This window comes from Haplochromis burtoni, unplaced genomic scaffold (genome assembly GCF_018398535.1).
Source record: "Haplochromis burtoni strain Fernald_Lab_line unplaced genomic scaffold, NCSU_Asbu1 Contig_53, whole genome shotgun sequence".
Taxonomy (NCBI): domain Eukaryota; kingdom Metazoa; phylum Chordata; class Actinopteri; order Cichliformes; family Cichlidae; genus Haplochromis; species Haplochromis burtoni.
Genome location: NW_024582414.1, coordinates 825,962 through 844,117, shown reverse-complemented (window position 1 = coordinate 844,117; position 18,156 = coordinate 825,962). Strand labels below are relative to the sequence as shown.

The following is an 18,156-nucleotide window of genomic DNA, read 5'->3' as shown; positions in this document are numbered from 1 at the left end:
TGATGGGGAAATAAAATCTTTTAATACACATTTCAACTTATTCATTGAACCTTGATTTATTACCTAGAATTTGCAACTTCCAGTATGACGTGCTTGATTTAAAAACAACATTTTCATACAGTGTTCATATGAAACAAGGAGAAGTGCATCACAGTGCTTCACTTCTAACCAGATGGGTTCAGTCAGGTTAAAAAAAAAAAATCCCTGTAGCTGACTATAACAGGATAAAGTGCACATTAATTATAATTTTTTAATGCGTTTCCACAATGAAATCATGTCACGCCTCTGAAGTCAGCCTCTCTTGAGTTCGATACTTCCTGCATCTGAAAGGAAGGTGGGGGGAGAGTCTCTGTTACAAAAATATGACCAATTTTCACTTGCACCTCAAATTTAATTACCAACGGACATCTCTAGTAAGCGGTGCAATATCAACTAAAGAGCAAAGAAGTGCTGTAGAGCAGAAGTCTGGATTTACCTGTTGTTGAAGCAGTTTAGGAAACAGCTATTGTTCTTGTCAAGTCTGTACGCCCCAGAGTTTGGCAGGTCTTTACATTCTGACAAGAATCTCTGCAGCTCTGATGTTGGGGTTCCACTCTGCTGCTGTTGCTAAATGATGCAAGTCAGAGAGTGACAGTAGATACAGAGTGCATGCTTGTTAAGCGTTTCAGACACCATTTCAACTATTAAGGCTTTCTCAGAAACCTTTTGTTAGACCTGCGCTTAAAACTTTCTTCTGCAGCATTCAAAGCAGAATGTGCATTTAAAAAACACAAAAGCCAATGACAGTTAGTAGAAAGGTAGCAATACCTTGATGGTGTCATAGGTGTCAGTGATGAGTGTGATGAAAAGGCTGAGGATCATGTAGATAAAGAGTGACACGAAGGTGTAGAGGTAGACCCTGCTGAACATCCACACCAGGCTGTTCTTCTGCTGCATGTTCTTAAAAGTGGGAAACATGTCGTCTCCATTGATCAGCGAGAACAGACACTCTGACACAGTGTTCAACGTCTGGAACTGCAAAGACATTTACAGAGCACCACGTTAATTTTTTTTTCCCACTGCATTGATTTTAAAAAAGTTAATTTGGCCTCAGTAAAGTAAAGCAGGCCTTTTTTTGTGTTAAGTACAATGCTTGTTACCTTCTCATGATACGGGCCTAGGACAATCCAGCCACAAAAACAGTAACTCAGGTAAATGATTCCCGCGCAGCAGATGAAACGAATAACATTTGGGAAAGCTGCCCGGAGTGTCAGGATGAGGATCTGGAAATGAACACATGGTAATGCATCTAAAAAAACACATGTGCAAAAGTGTGTGAATCATTCTCTCTTCGAGAATATCTTCAGGTTTACTGGGTCTAGTTTTCCCACAACTGGCCATTCAGAGACCTTAAAGTATTCTGAGGTCCTATTAAGCTTTAGTCTTTCACACACTGCCATTATGCACAAAGACAATAAGAAAAGCTGCATCTTCTTTTCAGACCTATGAACAAATGTTTCTAATTATTTAACCCTTTCTAATGAATGAAAAGGATTTTATACATGTTTAATCATGTCTAGAGATCTATTAAAACAAAAAATCTACTACTGTGTGACAGATTTACATTATACTTCTTGAAGTATCCCATATAACGGATCACCCCCATCCAGACAAACATGGTGCCTGTGCCAAGGAAGATGCTGCACACATCATAGCTGGAGAGCACCTGGGAGGAAAAAAAACACGAATGATGAACTCAAAAAAATACTTGTAGTATCAAACAGAAAATAATAACGGCTATCACAATTGAAATGACGAACTTACTAAAATGTTATTACCTTTGTTTGGATCGCTATCTTGAGAAGGGAACCAATGATGGTCAGTGTGTCGCTGACGATAATAAGGATATACCAGCTGTTCACAAACTCTAACTTGTCAGACCACGACAGCTCTTTGCTGAAGTGTTTCCTGCAGTAACGGCTGTACTCCTGTTTAAAAGAAGAAACGTGGGTTGTAATTTGAATCACTAAAGAGAATTAATCACTACAGGTTTTTGTTTGTGATCTAAACGCAAGCACGTAAAAAACTAATAACCAGAATAATGAAGATCAGATGATATTAGAACTGGATATTATTAGTTCTGAGAATGAGATATTATGATAACATATGTAGGGAGAATTTGAAAGAAATGAACACGTGACACAGAAAGGTGGACACAATGTTCCCTTTGGTTCGTAGTTTTGGTACTGAAGAGTGGTGAGAAAAGTGTTTATGCAGGACATTATCAAGTCAAAGTTGAGCTGAACTTCGGCCATAAGAAAATTTCATCTTCATCTTTATCATTTTCTTCAAGTCAAGCTCAGCTGTAATCCCAGCAATTCAGCTGATCTCAGTTCCAGCCCACATCAACTGATATAGCACATTTCTACAAATCCAACTGGCTATGAAATACAGAGACTGCTTGTTACAGTCAGTTGGATTAAGTGGAATTTCTGGTACAGTGGGGGTAGTGCGTTCACAGTCTAGGGATGTCCTGGCTACCTGCAGAGAGCTCTGTTATCGATGGAGGTACAGAGCATGTGGTACAACTGGTCTGTGAGCTGCTTTTGGGCAGGGATAGCTCAGTAGGTAGAGTGGTGGCCCCATGATCGGAAGGTCGGGGGTTCGATTCCCCTGAACAGCTACCCTGAGGTACCCCTGAGCAAGGTACCGTCCCTACACACTGCTCCCCGGGCGCCCAATGGCTGCCCACTGCTTCACTGAGTGAATGGGTTAAATGCAGAGAGCGATTTTCCCCACGGGGACCAATAAAGTACACTTTCTTTCTTTCGCCTGTGCTGTTGTTGGTCCGTCAGTCAGCCGTGGAAAAGAGCTAATTTTCCGCGACCTGAAGTGTTAGAACAATGAAAAGTGGCCACTGCGTGATAAACGCATGTACCATCTGCTTAAAGCACAGGTGGGATTTTGGCGGAGTGCATGCACGATGGGTGAAAACCCCTCTCTGCTCCATGTCTGAATAGAAGTGTGCATGCAGACAGACACATTTACGGGGACTGTAAATTCTGCTTTAACCTGTACACAGCCCCTGTGCATGTGCAACCTGCTTTGCACCCACCTCTTATATCCTACCTCGCCCCTTTTCATCTTGCATCTGACTTAATGTCATATCCATTTTCCCTGATGACTGCTCTGCTCTGTTCTGGAGCTTTCTTTCCACTGCTCTCCTTGTCTCCGTCTTTCTGTGTCTGCTCACTGGAGGGTGGAGAGGTTGCAGAATACAGCTAGCTACTAGCTAGATACTCATTTTCCTGCCACAATAGTCATAAAGCTATATAAAAAAAACTAAAAAGAAATACTTTTTAAGTATAGACAAGTGTTACTCATCTAACCCAAAGTAAAAACTGACAACGGCAAGCTCTTATCTGCCGTTATACTACAGAATAATCGTTTTTTTAGTGAAAGCTGCACTAGGCTGAAAAAAAAAAATCCTGCAGTTGTCCCCTCTCTGTCCTAAGCCCCTCCTACCAGCTGAGCTCAGGCAGAAGCAAATACTTTGTATGGGCTAAGATAAGTCTGATTTGACTTCAGCAAGGATTAAAATCCCACTCACCCAGACACAAGTCCTCTGCTTAACCCACCCAACTGCTTAAGCTGCCACATCCAACTTCCTCTATAGACTTTCAGGACCCTAATCTGCTCTCTGATTGGCCAATATTACTCCCACTTCACTTCACTAGATCCCTTCACTTGAATTACAATATCTTTTTTTTCCAATGATGCCAAAAACATGTTGCCGAGCCTAGTCAGATGTAGAATCAGCTGTGAGCGTTCTCTTGCACTTGTGTACACAAAAATGTATCAGACAATCACAGCCTGTTTTAGGTCTGAGCAAAAGAAACCGCTTTGTTTTACTCACGAGCTGCAGCTGAATCCCAGTGATCACCGAGCGCGTGCACAGGGCGAAGGAGATGATGCACATTATAATGATGAGGCAGTCAAACAGCACAGTCAGGTATATGCTTCTATCATCTGAAAGAGGACAGGAATTCAAAATTTTCATCAAAATTAAAAAAAGAAAATCTCCAACCAGATGATTTGTACAAACTAGAATCTGCTCATCTAACTTACATGCTCCAGTTACTTTCCATTGCCTGCATTCATTGATGTCTACTTCGTTTTCCAAATCAACCTTTATCTGGCCACTGTGAGCTTGGTTGTTGAAAGTGATCTGTTAACCAAACAGTCGTATTTGGAGAAGAGGAAAGAGTAAGCACTCCAGTCTTAAAGCCACACTTGATAGCCAAGCATTTATCTGCCTGGCCTCAAAGATAACATTCATTATATAAACAGCAACTGCTCTAATTTGTTTACCCGAATGAACTTCAGAAATAAAGACTCTCTATATTTGTTTAGGTACAGAGTCACAAGTAGTAACTGTCACGGTGAAGGGTTAGCGTTAGTGATACAACACATCAGATACATCGTATAACTGCTAGTAAGAGTCAAAGTCTGACGTGATCCACTCATGCTCACGGAGCCACGAAGACAAGTCAAATGACATACGATAAGAGTGAAGTCGTAGCAATCTGGCAGCTCTCGATGTCTCACTGTCTGCAAATTTATTGCCTTGAGAACAAATGTAATCTTGACAGATATTAACCTGGAAGACAGAGCAGGCACATGAGCTGACAGGAGGATTTAAATGCATATACAGCAACAACAGCGAGGGAACAAAGTCAAAGAAAACATCGAATGTTTTTTCCGTACCTTATGAAATCCAATTTAAAATGTGGAAGCGCTTCGTGTACTGGCTGGGGATAAACTCTGAGGCACTCTAGTAGAGACAGGCCACAACACAGACAGAAATTAACAAAATAAACCCATTAGACCTAATTGGATTTTTTTATTTTTATATCTGATTCCATTGTCTATAAATTAAACAAAGTCAAATATGTTTTCCTTTTTATGCAGTTCAAAGCTTCCACTGTTTATTTCTCAAAACCACCTTCATGACTTTGTGTCCTGGAGCTTTTCCAGCGGTGCTGAAGGAGTTACCAAAAGTGCTGAGCACTTGTTGGCTGCCTTTCCTTCACATCACGGTCCAACTCATTCCAATCCCAAACATCAGTTAGGTTTGGATTTCAGTGAAGGCCAAAGGTATTGATGCAGCCCTCAATCATGGCGCCAATCGGTCAAACACTCATTACAGAGCCTGGAGGCATGCTTTTGCTGACTGAAAACAACTGATGTTTCCACTATACACTGTACTGGGGAAATACTTCAGGAGGCTGAGGTAGTCAAAGTGTTACCTTGAAAACAAAATAAGCCACCAGCAGCTCCTTGATAAATTATCCTCCATACATTTTACCTGACCTAATGCCCATTTACTGTGCTTCTTGGACAGATAACTTCTCCTGTTATTAGTCTTTCTCAGAGGTTTCTTTGGAGCAATTTGCAATTTGTGCAGGCTTCATCAATTAATCTGAGGTGCTGTTAAGTGATGAGATTACTTTAAAGGTGCAGTGTGTAAAATCTCACCACTAGATGTCAGTGGACTGCAGATTACAGTCAAGTGAATTCTGTGTTCTTACTACTTTCAATTCCAGTGCATAATCCATGCTACAGTGGCAGCTGTAGGATAAGTGACTCTGGCTGCCATTCCTCTGTAGTGAGTGTAGTCGTTTAGTCCACTGTTTATCTTAGCTGTCAATATGTGTCAGTTATCTATTTACTCTGGAAGAGGCTTTAGTTAGTTAGTTTTCTATAAGGCAAACCCAAACATCACCACGTGACTACTTCATGAAGCTGGTTAGGTTAAAATGAAGGCACTGTTGTGCAAATTTGATCATTTTTGCTAACAGTGTCAACATCATTCTTTGTAGTTTCAGCACCTTATTTTTTCTACACTTTAGATAATTAGATATATAAATAGATATAATTTTATATTATTACAAATTGCAAAAATCTTTGAGTCCTTGTTTGAGTCACAGTGTCCAATCTTTCAGTTGGCTTATGTGTAAATCAGTGTATTTTAGCAATACTGTTATGAGTCTTTCCTGTAAATATTAATCATGCTTACCAGTGTCCACATGAGCATCAATTTCAAACGTCTCATTTGAAGGGTAGATGGTCCCGTTCCTGTAGAACTCCTGACACAGTAACAGCGGGGTGTAGACACTGTGCTTTTCCTCATATTCATGATTGCTTAATGTGATGTTGTGCAGAAGCCGATACTGAAAATGAACAGTAGAAAAAGGTAGCTGACATTTTGCTAACATTTTACCACAGGAGGTTTATGTAACCGCCATGTTATTTAAAAACACAGTTACTATATGAGCCATAATCAACACAACTAAAATACTGGTTCAAGCGACATGACCAAAGTCCAATTCCATGACACGCTTAGCCTGTAAGACGCTTGGACATACGAGGATACAGAATTGTAAAATTCCAGCAATAATTAACAATAACTAAGGCACATGTAAAGCTGTGTTTTCAAACAACCAAAGTAAACCCATTTCACAGCTTCTTAGTTTATTTTCTTATTTATAGATAAGTTTTAGTCACCTGTTGAATGACGTACTCAATGTGATCATAAACATCCGCCTGTCTGTAAAGAGCATACGGAGCTATGCCTCCGTCCACATAGTCTTTCAAGAAGAGGTGCTTGAACGTCATCAGATTTTCATCCTTGAAAGTGACAACCATCTGGTTGCTTAGCCCAAATAAAACCAGCTGCAGTAGGGAAAAATTATAATATAAATCTTATAAATTATAAGTCTTATAAGGACAGTAGATCACAATAAAATGAACTGATCATAATTGTTTGGATCATGTTTGAGAATACCGTGTACCTGGATGGTAATAATGGCGATTTTGATGATCTGCAGTATGAGTTTCCATGGTTTACGTCCACGAGCGTGGTATTTCTCGCAGGGGTTCATGAAGTAATACTTGATCTTCCTCCTGAGGCGCTCCACTTTTGCCACGTCTTGCAGACACTGGGGGTGCTGGTCCTCCCAAGAAGAGGGGTCATTGGTCTCACGCACGTCATACAAGTCACCGGACTCCTCCATATCTAGAATTATTGACATCTGGGTGATATGCATGCAAGCTCCTTTATGAGTGTGTTTGTGTATAGTTTAGAGTTCATTTTATACTTCAGATACATGATGAATATTTTTAATGTGCTATACGGGATTAAATGCAGATTGTAACATTTTTGTCCAGCCTAGTGCTATTCATGAAAACTTAAAAGAATTAAAACACAGGCTGGGAAATAAATACTAGTCTTGATTTTTGCTATGTTGATCCTTAAGAATGAAGAACAAACCAACATACTTGCCACAAGCTGAATGCATAGCTCTAGCTTTCACGTGATTAATGACTAGTTAACAGCTGACTGGGAAGGAAGGAAGAAAGGAAGGCAGTGACTTCTAGCTTACTTGTACTGCTGAATAATACAGACAGCTCAGGTTTACAGTCACGGTCGCCTTCCAGCATTGCGGGAACATGTCAGCTATTCATTACTCCTCGTGAAGGAGTGAACTCATACCCCGTAGATCCGGGAAAACAGTACATAACGTACATTAACAGATACTTACCGATATCCCGAAACAGGTTAATCAGCTTGTAATTGCATCCCAACGCTGCGGATCCAACGACGAAAATTAATATATTCCTCTCAATTAAAAATCATAATTAAAACTGTTGCTTTGATTAGACAATCGCGAGGGACCTCACTGACTTCGACTGAACTTCTAAAGCACCAGACTCGTCTTTCCGGTAAACTCCTTTAACTATGTAAAATACCCAGGTAACTTTTAACCACTTCGCGAAGCCTCGTTGAGCTGGAATGTGATTAGCTCGTGCGAATGCCAGTCAATTTTCTCCCGCCCTCTCTCTTGTAACCATTGGCAACCCAGCGGTTCCTAACCCACTGGTGAGCAAAAACAGTGAGTGCGAAGAAGATATCAAGAAGATAGAAGAAGGTATCAAGCCTATGCGGTGTAAGATCACGGTAATATTGATTCATTCTTCTGTAAAGGGGAAAAGTTGCACCTTCGAGCATAAAATAAGCTGCGTATCCAATGTTCTTTTGATGACTTTAGCTATTAACTAGCTACACAACTAACTTAACGTAACTAGCCTGTAATAGCTAATGTCTTCTAATTTGTAATGCCTAAGTAAGCCTTAAAGAAAACAGGACGTTACGAGTTATACTTTATGATATTAAATCGAGACTTACATATTCTGGATTATACTGAGTGATAGCTATGTGGATATGATACTGGTACTACAGTGGACTAAAATTAAACTGACTAAAATACCATCCATATTTCAGGAAATAAATGAGACTATCATTAACTAGGAAACGCATAAAAACCTAAATTGACCATTGTCAAATAATACAAGCGAACTCAGAAAGTAATCTGTATTGAAAACAAACGTCAAAATGAAACAAAAAACTTTTTAGAAACTACAAAACTGTAATAATATTTTATCTTCGTGAGTTAGTGCATTTTATGGGCCCAATACTTTCCAGTTCCCTTTTTTGTGTATTTTTGTTCCAGAAGGAAATATTAAGTGAAATAATGTTAGTAAATTATTATTGTAAGTGCACACCCATAGTTTGTTTTTAACAAAATTTTCATTGAAAAATATTTGAGCTTGTTAAACTAGATGTTAGGGGATATATAAAGTTTCCTAATATTACACAAAGCAGTAAAAACGTCCTCTTGGCAGAGTATATTCGCATCACTAAACATTATTTCCAGTGGGCAAATTATGTTGTTACTACTTTTGATGATTAGACTACATCCATCCAGGTCACCAATCTATTACAGGCCTAACAGAGAGAACCAGTTAACCTAACATGCATGTCCTTGGAGTGTGGGAGAAAGCTGGAGAACAAAGGAGAACAACAGACTACACATAGAAAGGTCATGGATTTGCACCCAAGACCTGCTTGCTGTGGGACAACAGTGCTAATTGCTGTAACTTCATGTTGCCCAATTAAATAAATTTTATTGATATGCACAAAATATAACACAATACAATAACACAAGTGTATAATAAAACTTCCTCTATCACTGGTTGTAATCTGTATTATAATTCTGATTAAGACAACTAAACAACAACTTATTATTGTCATAATAATAACTTTAACATGTATTATTTGGGTAAGTTGTTTAAATTAATATAAGCATTTATTCTCAGAGTTCACCAGCTTTTTTTTTAAGTAAGCAGTGCAGTTCCCTTATCTGCCACAAGATGTCACCAGAGCTTTTGATAATGACATCAAGATCGCCTGAGCGGATGAGTTCTAATGCCAGTGACAGTGGTGAAAATTAAATTGAAAATTGTGTATAGAATGTGTTTGGTTGAAAAAAATGTGTAAACTTCCTCTCTTCCCTTTATAAACCTGCCCAAAGAGCAAAGATGGCACCCAAGAGGCAAAAAAGTCCATCAAGAAAAACAGGTGAGTCCTGGAGTATTAATTTCTGAATTTAAATGCATTTGTTTTCTTTTATTGTATATGGCTCTGTATGAAAGATGTTCTTTCATGACATGTAAATAAAATAGTAAACGGATTTCCCAGAGCCAGGGTGATCCTATAATCCTTGATGCTTTTGAATTGGCCATTAAGTTTATGTTGAGGGATTCTTAACTCATGGGAACTGAATTACTTTTAATTTGTTTTGTAACATAAATAGCTGAGGAAAAAAATCTCAGAAAAAAAAAAGCTATTTGGATTGTTTTAATTTGGTCTTGAGTGTAATGTTAGACAGCACAGTGACATTGGTGCTTGCAGATGGTTTCTGCTCAGCTGTGATTCCCCATTCTCAGTGTTTGGTTTACATTCACCATGCCGCAGCTGAAAACCTGCATACAGTTAAATACTATCAGCACATTATTTTACGATGAGGTGATGGTGGCATGTCCTTGTTAAAGATTATTGTTCTCAGAGTTGTTCCTTTTTAAAATATCCTGTGTTACCCATTCCACCTGTCTCCAGCTTATAGCCCCGACAGTGTAAGTCCACATTGTCAAAACAATCTAAACAGGCTTGCTTTTGTTTTTGATTTACCCTAACAACTAACAGTTACTTTCTATTCAGTCAAGGAGAATCTGACACCTTCACCTATGGAAAAGCCTGGTAAGAAAAAAATTATTTGTATTTTTTTTTTTTTTTTTGAAGAGAGAAAATTAAATTCGAACTCCTTATTGTGTTTTTACTTTTACAAAAAGCTGGCTTTGTTCATTTTTCACCACTGTATTTTTATTCTTGAACTCAGAGAGCCTGAGCATTTGGCTCTCCTACTTGCATATGTGCTGACTTTCAGCACAGCATATTAATCAGACCCTTATTATTCCGTTTCAGGTTTACCAGTAGCAATGCTCAAGTCAAAAGAACAGTCGCATTTTGAAGTAGTCCTATAATGTGAATAGTTATATATCCTTCATATGTGCATTGTTCTGATATGTTCTCAAGTGTACTGCTGTGTAACCTCTAGTGCAGCGGTCCCCAACCTTTTTTGCGCCACGGACCGGTTTATGCCCGACAATATTTTCACGGACCGGCCTTTAAGGTGTCGCGGATAAATACAACAAAATAAAACTAGTACCGTTACCGAAAAAAGGAAGATTTATTCATAACACACGTGAAACCGAGTTAACGGTCCGAGGCCCGGGGGTTGGGGACTGCTGCTCTGGAGCTCTTCTCTACTTGGCTCTGTGTCCCTAGATTTGGTTTTTTCTTAGACATACCAACCCCAAAACTTGTTTTCGATCAAGTGCTTGTAGCCATCAGCATAAGTAGTGTTTTAATTTAGATTAGGTGATTGTGAGTAAAAAATATTTTTCCTTTCAAAATTTGCTCAGTTTTGTTGCATTTATTTATTCCTTTTAATCTTATACTTCCAGCAGTTTAAGTCCAATTTGTGAACGTGACAAAATTGAACATGACCTAATTAGGCTGAGCCCAAGCCAAGCCTGGGCTCAGCCTAAAATCTTGTCTTTGCCATAAAACTAATGGTAATTTTTTAGGAACCAGTTTAAAATCTTTGTGACAATAACAACACATTGGCCTTCTAGTTCAAATATAAATGCAGGTTTCTGCACATTGTGTGACATTAAGGATACGCTGATAAATGTATTTTGTTCAAGCTTAAATCCTTCACTAATATGAGCAGACTGGAAAACAAACTGTGCTAAAATTTCAATGCTCTGAGGTTTGGTATAAATATCTTGTGGTATGCTTTTAAAAATGCCTGGGTAAATTATGCAAGAGAAAAGAAGCTTAACAAATTAAAAATAGCTTTTTGGAGCAGCCAACAAATATAATTTAATTGCATTCTTGAGGGCTGTGGAACGCTGCGGATCACACTCTTTATGTCTCCCAAGCAAATATTTCCCATGAATACAAATGCCTTAGTTGACACATGACTCTGTGAAATGAAGGGTGTGAGTTTCCACTACAATGATTTGGCGTGAGGCCTAAGTGGTGTGAGTGGAAAAGGTTGACACACCCAGCTGGGAAGTGGTTACTTAAGCTGTACTTGAGCGTTCCCAGTGTCCCCTTAGCAACCTTGTGGAAAGACTTTGAAGCGAGAGACCACAAGCAGGATGAAAACTATCATTATACAAAGCTTTGTTTACTGTACTATGCCCTGGACTGTGCTTGGCTTAGATATAGTAGAGTCTGAATGGATTGTTTATTAGGAAAAGCTTTGTTGTGGCGATGGTAAAGTACTTTGGCTTCGTATTATAACAGTCCTGAATAAATGTGTGTAACTGCACTTTATGTCTTGAGGGATGCCCTATTGGTTTTTACACATTCTGATACAAACGTACGCCTAGAAACATTTAAACATTGTGCACAGACTTCTCATAAGGACTGATATTTGTAGAGTCAAAGCAGGCAAAGGATGAGAGGCGTTCGCTGGGTCTGAGGGATGTTAAATTTCTTCATTGGAAGGTGAACACGAGGCTCTGTGTGGATGTACGCGTGCCTTATAGTTTGCTGTGACCACAAGGACTTGTCCCCATGGACAATGCACTGCAATGCACCAATTCTGCACACATTCTCCAGGCCCACTCCAAGCATATTTGAATAAATACATGTCAGTGGTCTTTGCAGCTGTTGTGTGTATCCACAAGACAGTAAAATCCCAACATTTATACCAGAGTTTGCTTATCTGAGTGTTTACATTGTTTTGATATCAAAATCATTATTGTTTGATTATCTGATACAGTCTCATTCAATATTCTAAAACATAAGTAATTGGTTCTGAATTATTTATTATCATTATTCTCACTATTTTTATTATTATTTGTGGTAGTAGTAGTATTAGTATTAGTATTTATTTGAGCCGTCATCAGTCATCAGCTTTGCTTTTAGGGAATGAAGCCCAAAAGCTCGTTTTATCAGATAACTTCCCTATTTTTCTTCTCTCAATTGTTTCTGAATGCTCCTGAAGATCACCCTGATGACATCTACCCCATCGTCCTGACAACAGCCACCCAGGAGCTCTTTGAATGCTGCATTGATGAAGATGTCACAGAGCAGAGCCCTTACAAGCTGCTCGAAAAGGACGACATCATACAGGATATTAAGACAAGAGCCGCAGTGTCCGATTTCCACCCTGTGAAGCAGTTTGTGCTGGTTAGGCGCTGGTTATGCATTGTTGCATAGTTTACTCAGACAACAGCAGCCAGACACTGTGATGATGCACAGACCCAAGTTAAGAGCTGTGGGAAAAGACAAAGCAACCAGTTTAACTTCATTTTTTTCTCTGTCTGATCTAAATTCTTTTATGCATTTAGGACAGAACTTTGCAACTTTAGTCATCTACAAATGAGACACCAGTTTTCCTTTCAGCCATTTCGTTTTTTGTGATGTTTGTAGGGTTTTTGGCATTTTCACATTCACTCTCAACCAAATTACTGGAGAAGTAGTTTGTACTGTGATGTATTCTAACACTCTCATAAAAAATTAATGCTGTGATTTTCACTTTCTTTTGACAGGACTACCCAGAGGATGAAATATTGCTTGTTTTTGATGTAGATTTCACCTACGGACAGAGTTTTTACCTGGTTCTCACACCAGAAGCCAAGGCTAGAATATATAATGTAAGCTAACAGTTTTGGTTACAGTAACAAGGTTCTCTTTTGTTAATATATTTTTTCTTTCCTCAATACATGTTTGTTATTAGACAGACCAGGCCAATAATTAAAAAATGTATACTGATAAGCAGTAATATAACAGAAGTTTTATATTATTTAATTTAAAGGTCGTTAATTGTTTCTAGTGCTTTTGTGGCACCAGTTATTAGTAATAGTGACAGGTCATATATCATCCGGGGTGTTTCGCTTTCCAGGCTATTTTTCCGTAAAATTTAAGACTTTAAGTACTACTTTATTATCTTTCCCTAGCATAAGCATTTTGCTGTAAGTATGAATACATGTAAAGATTGCTAGTGTGTGTTTTTGTTTTTTTTTTACTGTTATTTTGTCCTTTATATTATATATTCTTACAATTGTATTTAGGTTCTGCAGCCCCCACAACCTGAAATAATAGTGTTGGAGGATGATGTCAGTAAAACCCCAGAACCAAAGCCATGGATATCTCTCGGCAGTGAGCTGGAAGTAGATCAAGAGTCTGTCAAAGAGACCAGAGAAAAGGCACTGCAGTATATTCAAATTAACATTAAATATTTATATCTGATCTGATTGCTTTGCTCATGAATTCTGTTCTGTCTCTTCTGTCATCATCAGCTGTGCTACAAGTTTGACTTAAAGCGCAGACCGGGGTTACCTGTCTGTTTTTCTGACCGCAACAGTACAGAGGCTGAGTGTCGCTCCGTGGCGTGTCCTTCCTACCAAGACAGCAGATTCAGCATCAAGCAGATGCAGAGGGACTGCGGGATGCAGGCTGTTCCCAAACTGCAGAGCAGCACTGCTCAGACGGAGCGGTAGGCCAGCAAATCAGTACACTTAAAATGGATTTGTTCTGTAGGGAGGGAAAGCACGTGCAGGTTTGACTAGCCTGATAATAAGACTGCATCTGTTTCAAATCAAGGAAGTAAGATGAAATCAATTTCAGAAATATTTTCTGCTTTGTCTACATACATATATATATAAATTATATATGCTTTCAGTGAATCTGCAACACATTTCAGAACATATTGTTTTAAAAGTAAGGCAAGTTCCATGTTTTATTGTATGTGTTGCCTTCTGTCTATTTTACAGGGCGGTTCAGAGGAATGTGTTTACCCAGTATGAACCAAGAGAGCTAAGAGAGAAAGAAAAAGAAAACATCCTCAGGTCTGAGAAACTGAAGAAGTTTGTCAACTCAGTGACCCCCAGGTAAAATGAATTCTTATGGTATCGTCGTTTCCATCTGATTCTTAACAACCCATGCTCAAAATATCAGCCATAGATAACTCAATCCCATCCAGTATTATGAATGCAGGAATATTCAGTGGAAATATGATGATGGTGTATTAAGACAATTGTGTGTACTTTATTCCTCTGCCAAGGCGAGAGAGAAAAAATGTTTCCAGCAGCGTTTGTTTGTTTGTCTGTTTGCTCCGCTGTCTGTGAGCAATGATACATAAAAAGTACCGGTCCAAATTTCAACAGGTACATTTTCACTTTGCAGGGTCTTGCATGCCCTTCAGCAGGCACACATAATGAATGTGTTCACTGATGACTTTAAGGCCTTGGGCATAGGAGCAGAAGCTTCTGACCAGTTAGTGATGGTTTCTGAAGGTCTGAAGCTTCAATGGACCTTCACAGACGAGAAGCGCGCCATGGGCAAGAAAATCAGCAGCGTCAGCTGGCACCCTACAATCCATGGTGAAGTACATAGACTTCTACAGACATAGCATAGAGTACATTTATGATAAAGTCAAGATTTGTGTACCATAGAAACTTTGGACATTCATTAACATTGCAAAATAATCGTTAGAACCCTGACAGGTCACATTAAAATCATCATAATTCATTTTCTTTCACTTTTTAGTTGGAAAAATTAGGTCACTATTGACCCCCTGCACAGACCTGGGCAGGCAGGAGTTTGCCCAATTCTTGTTTTTTCAGCAACAGCAGTTTGTGGCGAGAAAGTATACACTTAGTGGGCAATGATATAAATATGTACAAATATACAATAGCCTGCCTAAAAGAAATTGAACTCCCTTTTCCTGTTATTTCAACTTCACTGACAAGCTCTGTAATATCTGTAATATCAACGCATCACCTTAAGACACACATCGACGTCCACAAAACCAGAAAAAGAATATCAGTGTGATCAGTGCACAAGCATTATCAATTTGTGGCTTCTATGTAAAGTAGAAATTAGAGTAGATCTACAGATTTTTCAAAAAAGGCTTTGTAAACACAGGTCTGTTTTCCTGTTGCTATGTAGCTGATACATTGTGGGGTGTGGTGTTTTTTTGTCTATGTGGCAGGTCTGATAGCTGTGACTTTTACAAAGAAACAGGAGGAGCAGCTGGATAAGTCCACTGTGTACATCAACAGTCCTGCTTTCATTGTCTTCTATGGCTTCCCCGATCAATCTAACCCCCGGGTATGAGAAGTAGAGGAGAGAAACCCATTAATGGGAGTCGAGAAAACATTTTTTTAAATGTATGTGTTTGAGAGTTAGCTCTAAGTCTTTGCCCTTTACTGTAATTTATCTTCTGCTGTAAATTTGAAAAGATCTATTGATTTGAGCCAAGCACTCAATCAATATAACCAAGCTGCTAAATCGCTCAAAAGTAATATGAGTTCCATGTGTGCCTTCAATGGTGCATGTGTCATGATTTGGTTTCAGCCTCTGGGACCAGTGGCACTTTGACAAGACATATAAATCACATAAATAATTAATATTTTCTACAAAAGGGAATAAAGCTAAAAAATATACTGCATACTGTCTTTTTCCCCTTATGTCTAGTGTAGGCATATGAGAGACTAGAATAAATACATTTTTGCGTTGGGAAGCTCCTTATACATGGAAACCTCTGCTTGGAAATATGTGTATGCTCATTTTTATGTGTTTTGATTTTTTTAATATATATATAGTTGCTCTTGGAGTGCCCAGATGACATTTTTGCCTTCGAGTTCTGCCCTTCGAATCCAAATGTTATTGTTGGTGGCTGCAGGAATGGCAAGGTGCTCCTTTTTCACTCAGCGTCTCAACTTCACAAATCAAAATAATCAGTTTCTCATCCCATGCCCCCATTTTAGTTCAATATAAACATGGTATTGCATGCTGTTGCCACTCTTCTGTCAGCATTTAATATGATATGTTTGAGGTTTTTTTTCTAATATATATATTTGTATATTATTATCTATAGTCTCAGGCTCAAATGATCATCAGCACTAAACGATTTTATGTTGCTGATGTCTCAGGTGGTGTTGTGGGACATTTCTTTTCACATCCCGCACTTACAGGGAACACGGCCTAACAGTAAAAAAGCCTCAGACTCCGACTCTGACACTGACACATTTGTAAGTACCCATACTCTCTTTGAAATAGTCACAGTACTGATGCAGTGAGACATGCTGCTCTGTACAATGTTAGTCAAGTTACTGAAAAAAGTAATTAGTTACTTTTGAATAACATGATACACAACCTGAACACATAATAAAGCAATAGACCTTTCTGCCCAATAATATTTTTTCTGCATAATCCAACATATAAATTTGAAATGAATTTTGAATCAAATGAAAAAGTCTCTTTTTTAAAAATTGTTTTACTAATTTTAATCTTTTAACTTTATGCACATTGAATCATGCAAAAATTAAATGATATGTAAGTTTTGACTTTGTTTTGTTTTAGCTCATTTCAGTGTAGCTTTTATAGTTTTAAAATGTTTTGTTTTACAGTTTCTTAAAGCTTCCGCTTAAAGCCTAACCCGCACTGATATCTTCCAGCTGTATTTAAGTAGACACTCGTGTCCTATCATCTCTGGCCCAGATTTACCTTGGGTGTTTTTATTGCCACTACAGTGGAGCAGCTGCCTCCATCCTTCTCCTTACTGCTTCCTTCTCTTTGCCTTCCCCTCTCCCACCCTCTGTGCCTCCTTCTGTTCTCTTTGTCATTGTTAGCCCTTTATTCACCAGAGTCAACAGCACCGGCTCACATACGCCAGCTGTTACATAACTCTTGTTTCTTGCCCCCACATAGAAGATAACACACAGTGAAATCAGATCACTGCCCTTCCTGCTGTTTGCAGTGTAAACAGTGGCAGTTGTATCTACTAGAACGCTCTGTTAGGTGATGTGAAAGCTGTGCTACACCACCACCTGTCACTGGGTTGTCAGATAAATGAAGAATTACATTTTAAATTAACATCTTCTCTACCTACTTTTTTTTTATTCGCTCCATTGCACATAATAAATCCAATTGCAGGTCCACAAAACGACTAAGATATATGTTTAAAATTTGCTTGCAATACTATGAGGAGGTGTTTTAAACAAATTAAATAATCATATTGCAGCGATTTTATGTTTTTTAAGTGGCTCTATTGTGCCAGAATGTGTTTGAGTGTATTTATCTGTGTGCTGTTTGTTTTTCCATGCACACATCGAAGTCGTCATTTGCATTTCATTATTCTGCTTGTGCGTTTTACAGTGGTTATTCAGCTGTGTACAGTCTTTGTGTCTAGATTGAATTTGTGTGTAGACTGAATTGTCAGAGCTCACCATACAGCACATTACTGTCGCGTGTCTGCTTTCCCTACAGGACTTGGGTAACAAAAAAGAGAACAAGACTCCTGTCATGAGCTACTGTGCAGTTTCTTCCATAGAAAGCAGCCACAAATCCCCAGTTACTGATGTCCAGTGGCTGCCGAAAACATTTGAGGTACTGAGGGACTGAAGGGCAAAGGGGTTGGAGGGAATTAACAACTGTTGGGAATTACTTTTTCCACCAGGCGCACATGAGCCTACTCTGAGCCCTTCCACAAGGTTACTGCTGTTTAGCGTGTGGATAAAAGGTGTTTTTGTGTGACTACACAGCAATAGTCTCAGAAAAGCAATCTTTAGATCTCAGCCTCCCTAAATTATATCTAATACAAACACTGTGTACCCTCAAGTATCCTCGAGAGGATAAAGAGCTGGTCCAGTGTTCCGCGACCAGGACGAAAACCGCATTGTTCCTCCTGTATC

General features: G+C 38.8%; 2 protein-coding genes across 5 annotated transcripts in view; one reads left to right on the top strand and one right to left on the bottom strand.

Moving 5' to 3' along the window:
- Positions 1-16: 16 nt before the first annotated feature.
- Positions 17-7,852, bottom strand: mcoln3b (mucolipin TRP cation channel 3b). 2 transcript variants are annotated; one of them, XM_005923903.3, is made up of 14 exons: positions 7,584-7,852; positions 6,834-7,073; positions 6,547-6,714; positions 6,059-6,212; positions 4,747-4,813; positions 4,543-4,639; positions 4,108-4,207; positions 3,896-4,008; positions 1,818-1,967; positions 1,604-1,705; positions 1,140-1,262; positions 808-1,014; positions 476-606; positions 17-323 (listed from the first exon to the last, which is right to left on the bottom strand). In XM_005923903.3, the coding sequence occupies exons 2-14, from the start codon at positions 7,071-7,073 to the stop codon at positions 278-280; spliced, it is 1,698 nt and encodes a 565-aa protein (XP_005923965.1). In that variant the 5' UTR covers positions 7,584-7,852; the 3' UTR covers positions 17-277. The 2 variants fall into 2 exon arrangements, with proteins under 2 accessions (XP_005923965.1, XP_005923966.1); XM_005923904.3 differs by having other exon boundaries at positions 6,834-7,057; positions 7,584-7,851.
- Positions 7,853-7,866: 14 nt separating this feature from the next.
- dnai3 (dynein axonemal intermediate chain 3) overlaps positions 7,867-18,156 on the top strand; it is a 21,291-nt gene continuing 11,001 nt past the window's right edge. For all 3 annotated transcript variants that reach the window (XM_014334091.2, XM_005923902.2, XM_005923901.2), the window contains exons 1-13: positions 7,867-7,999; positions 9,414-9,460; positions 10,100-10,138; positions 12,462-12,646; positions 13,009-13,113; positions 13,531-13,665; positions 13,759-13,955; positions 14,233-14,349; positions 14,645-14,841; positions 15,453-15,571; positions 16,066-16,155; positions 16,396-16,494; positions 17,732-17,851. In XM_014334091.2, coding sequence (XP_014189577.1) covers positions 9,421-9,460; positions 10,100-10,138; positions 12,462-12,646; positions 13,009-13,113; positions 13,531-13,665; positions 13,759-13,955; positions 14,233-14,349; positions 14,645-14,841; positions 15,453-15,571; positions 16,066-16,155; positions 16,396-16,494; positions 17,732-17,851 — 1,443 coding nt within the window. In that variant the 5' untranslated portion in view covers positions 7,867-7,999; positions 9,414-9,420. The remainder of the gene's footprint in view (positions 8,000-9,413; positions 9,461-10,099; positions 10,139-12,461; positions 12,647-13,008; positions 13,114-13,530; positions 13,666-13,758; positions 13,956-14,232; positions 14,350-14,644; positions 14,842-15,452; positions 15,572-16,065; positions 16,156-16,395; positions 16,495-17,731; positions 17,852-18,156) is intronic.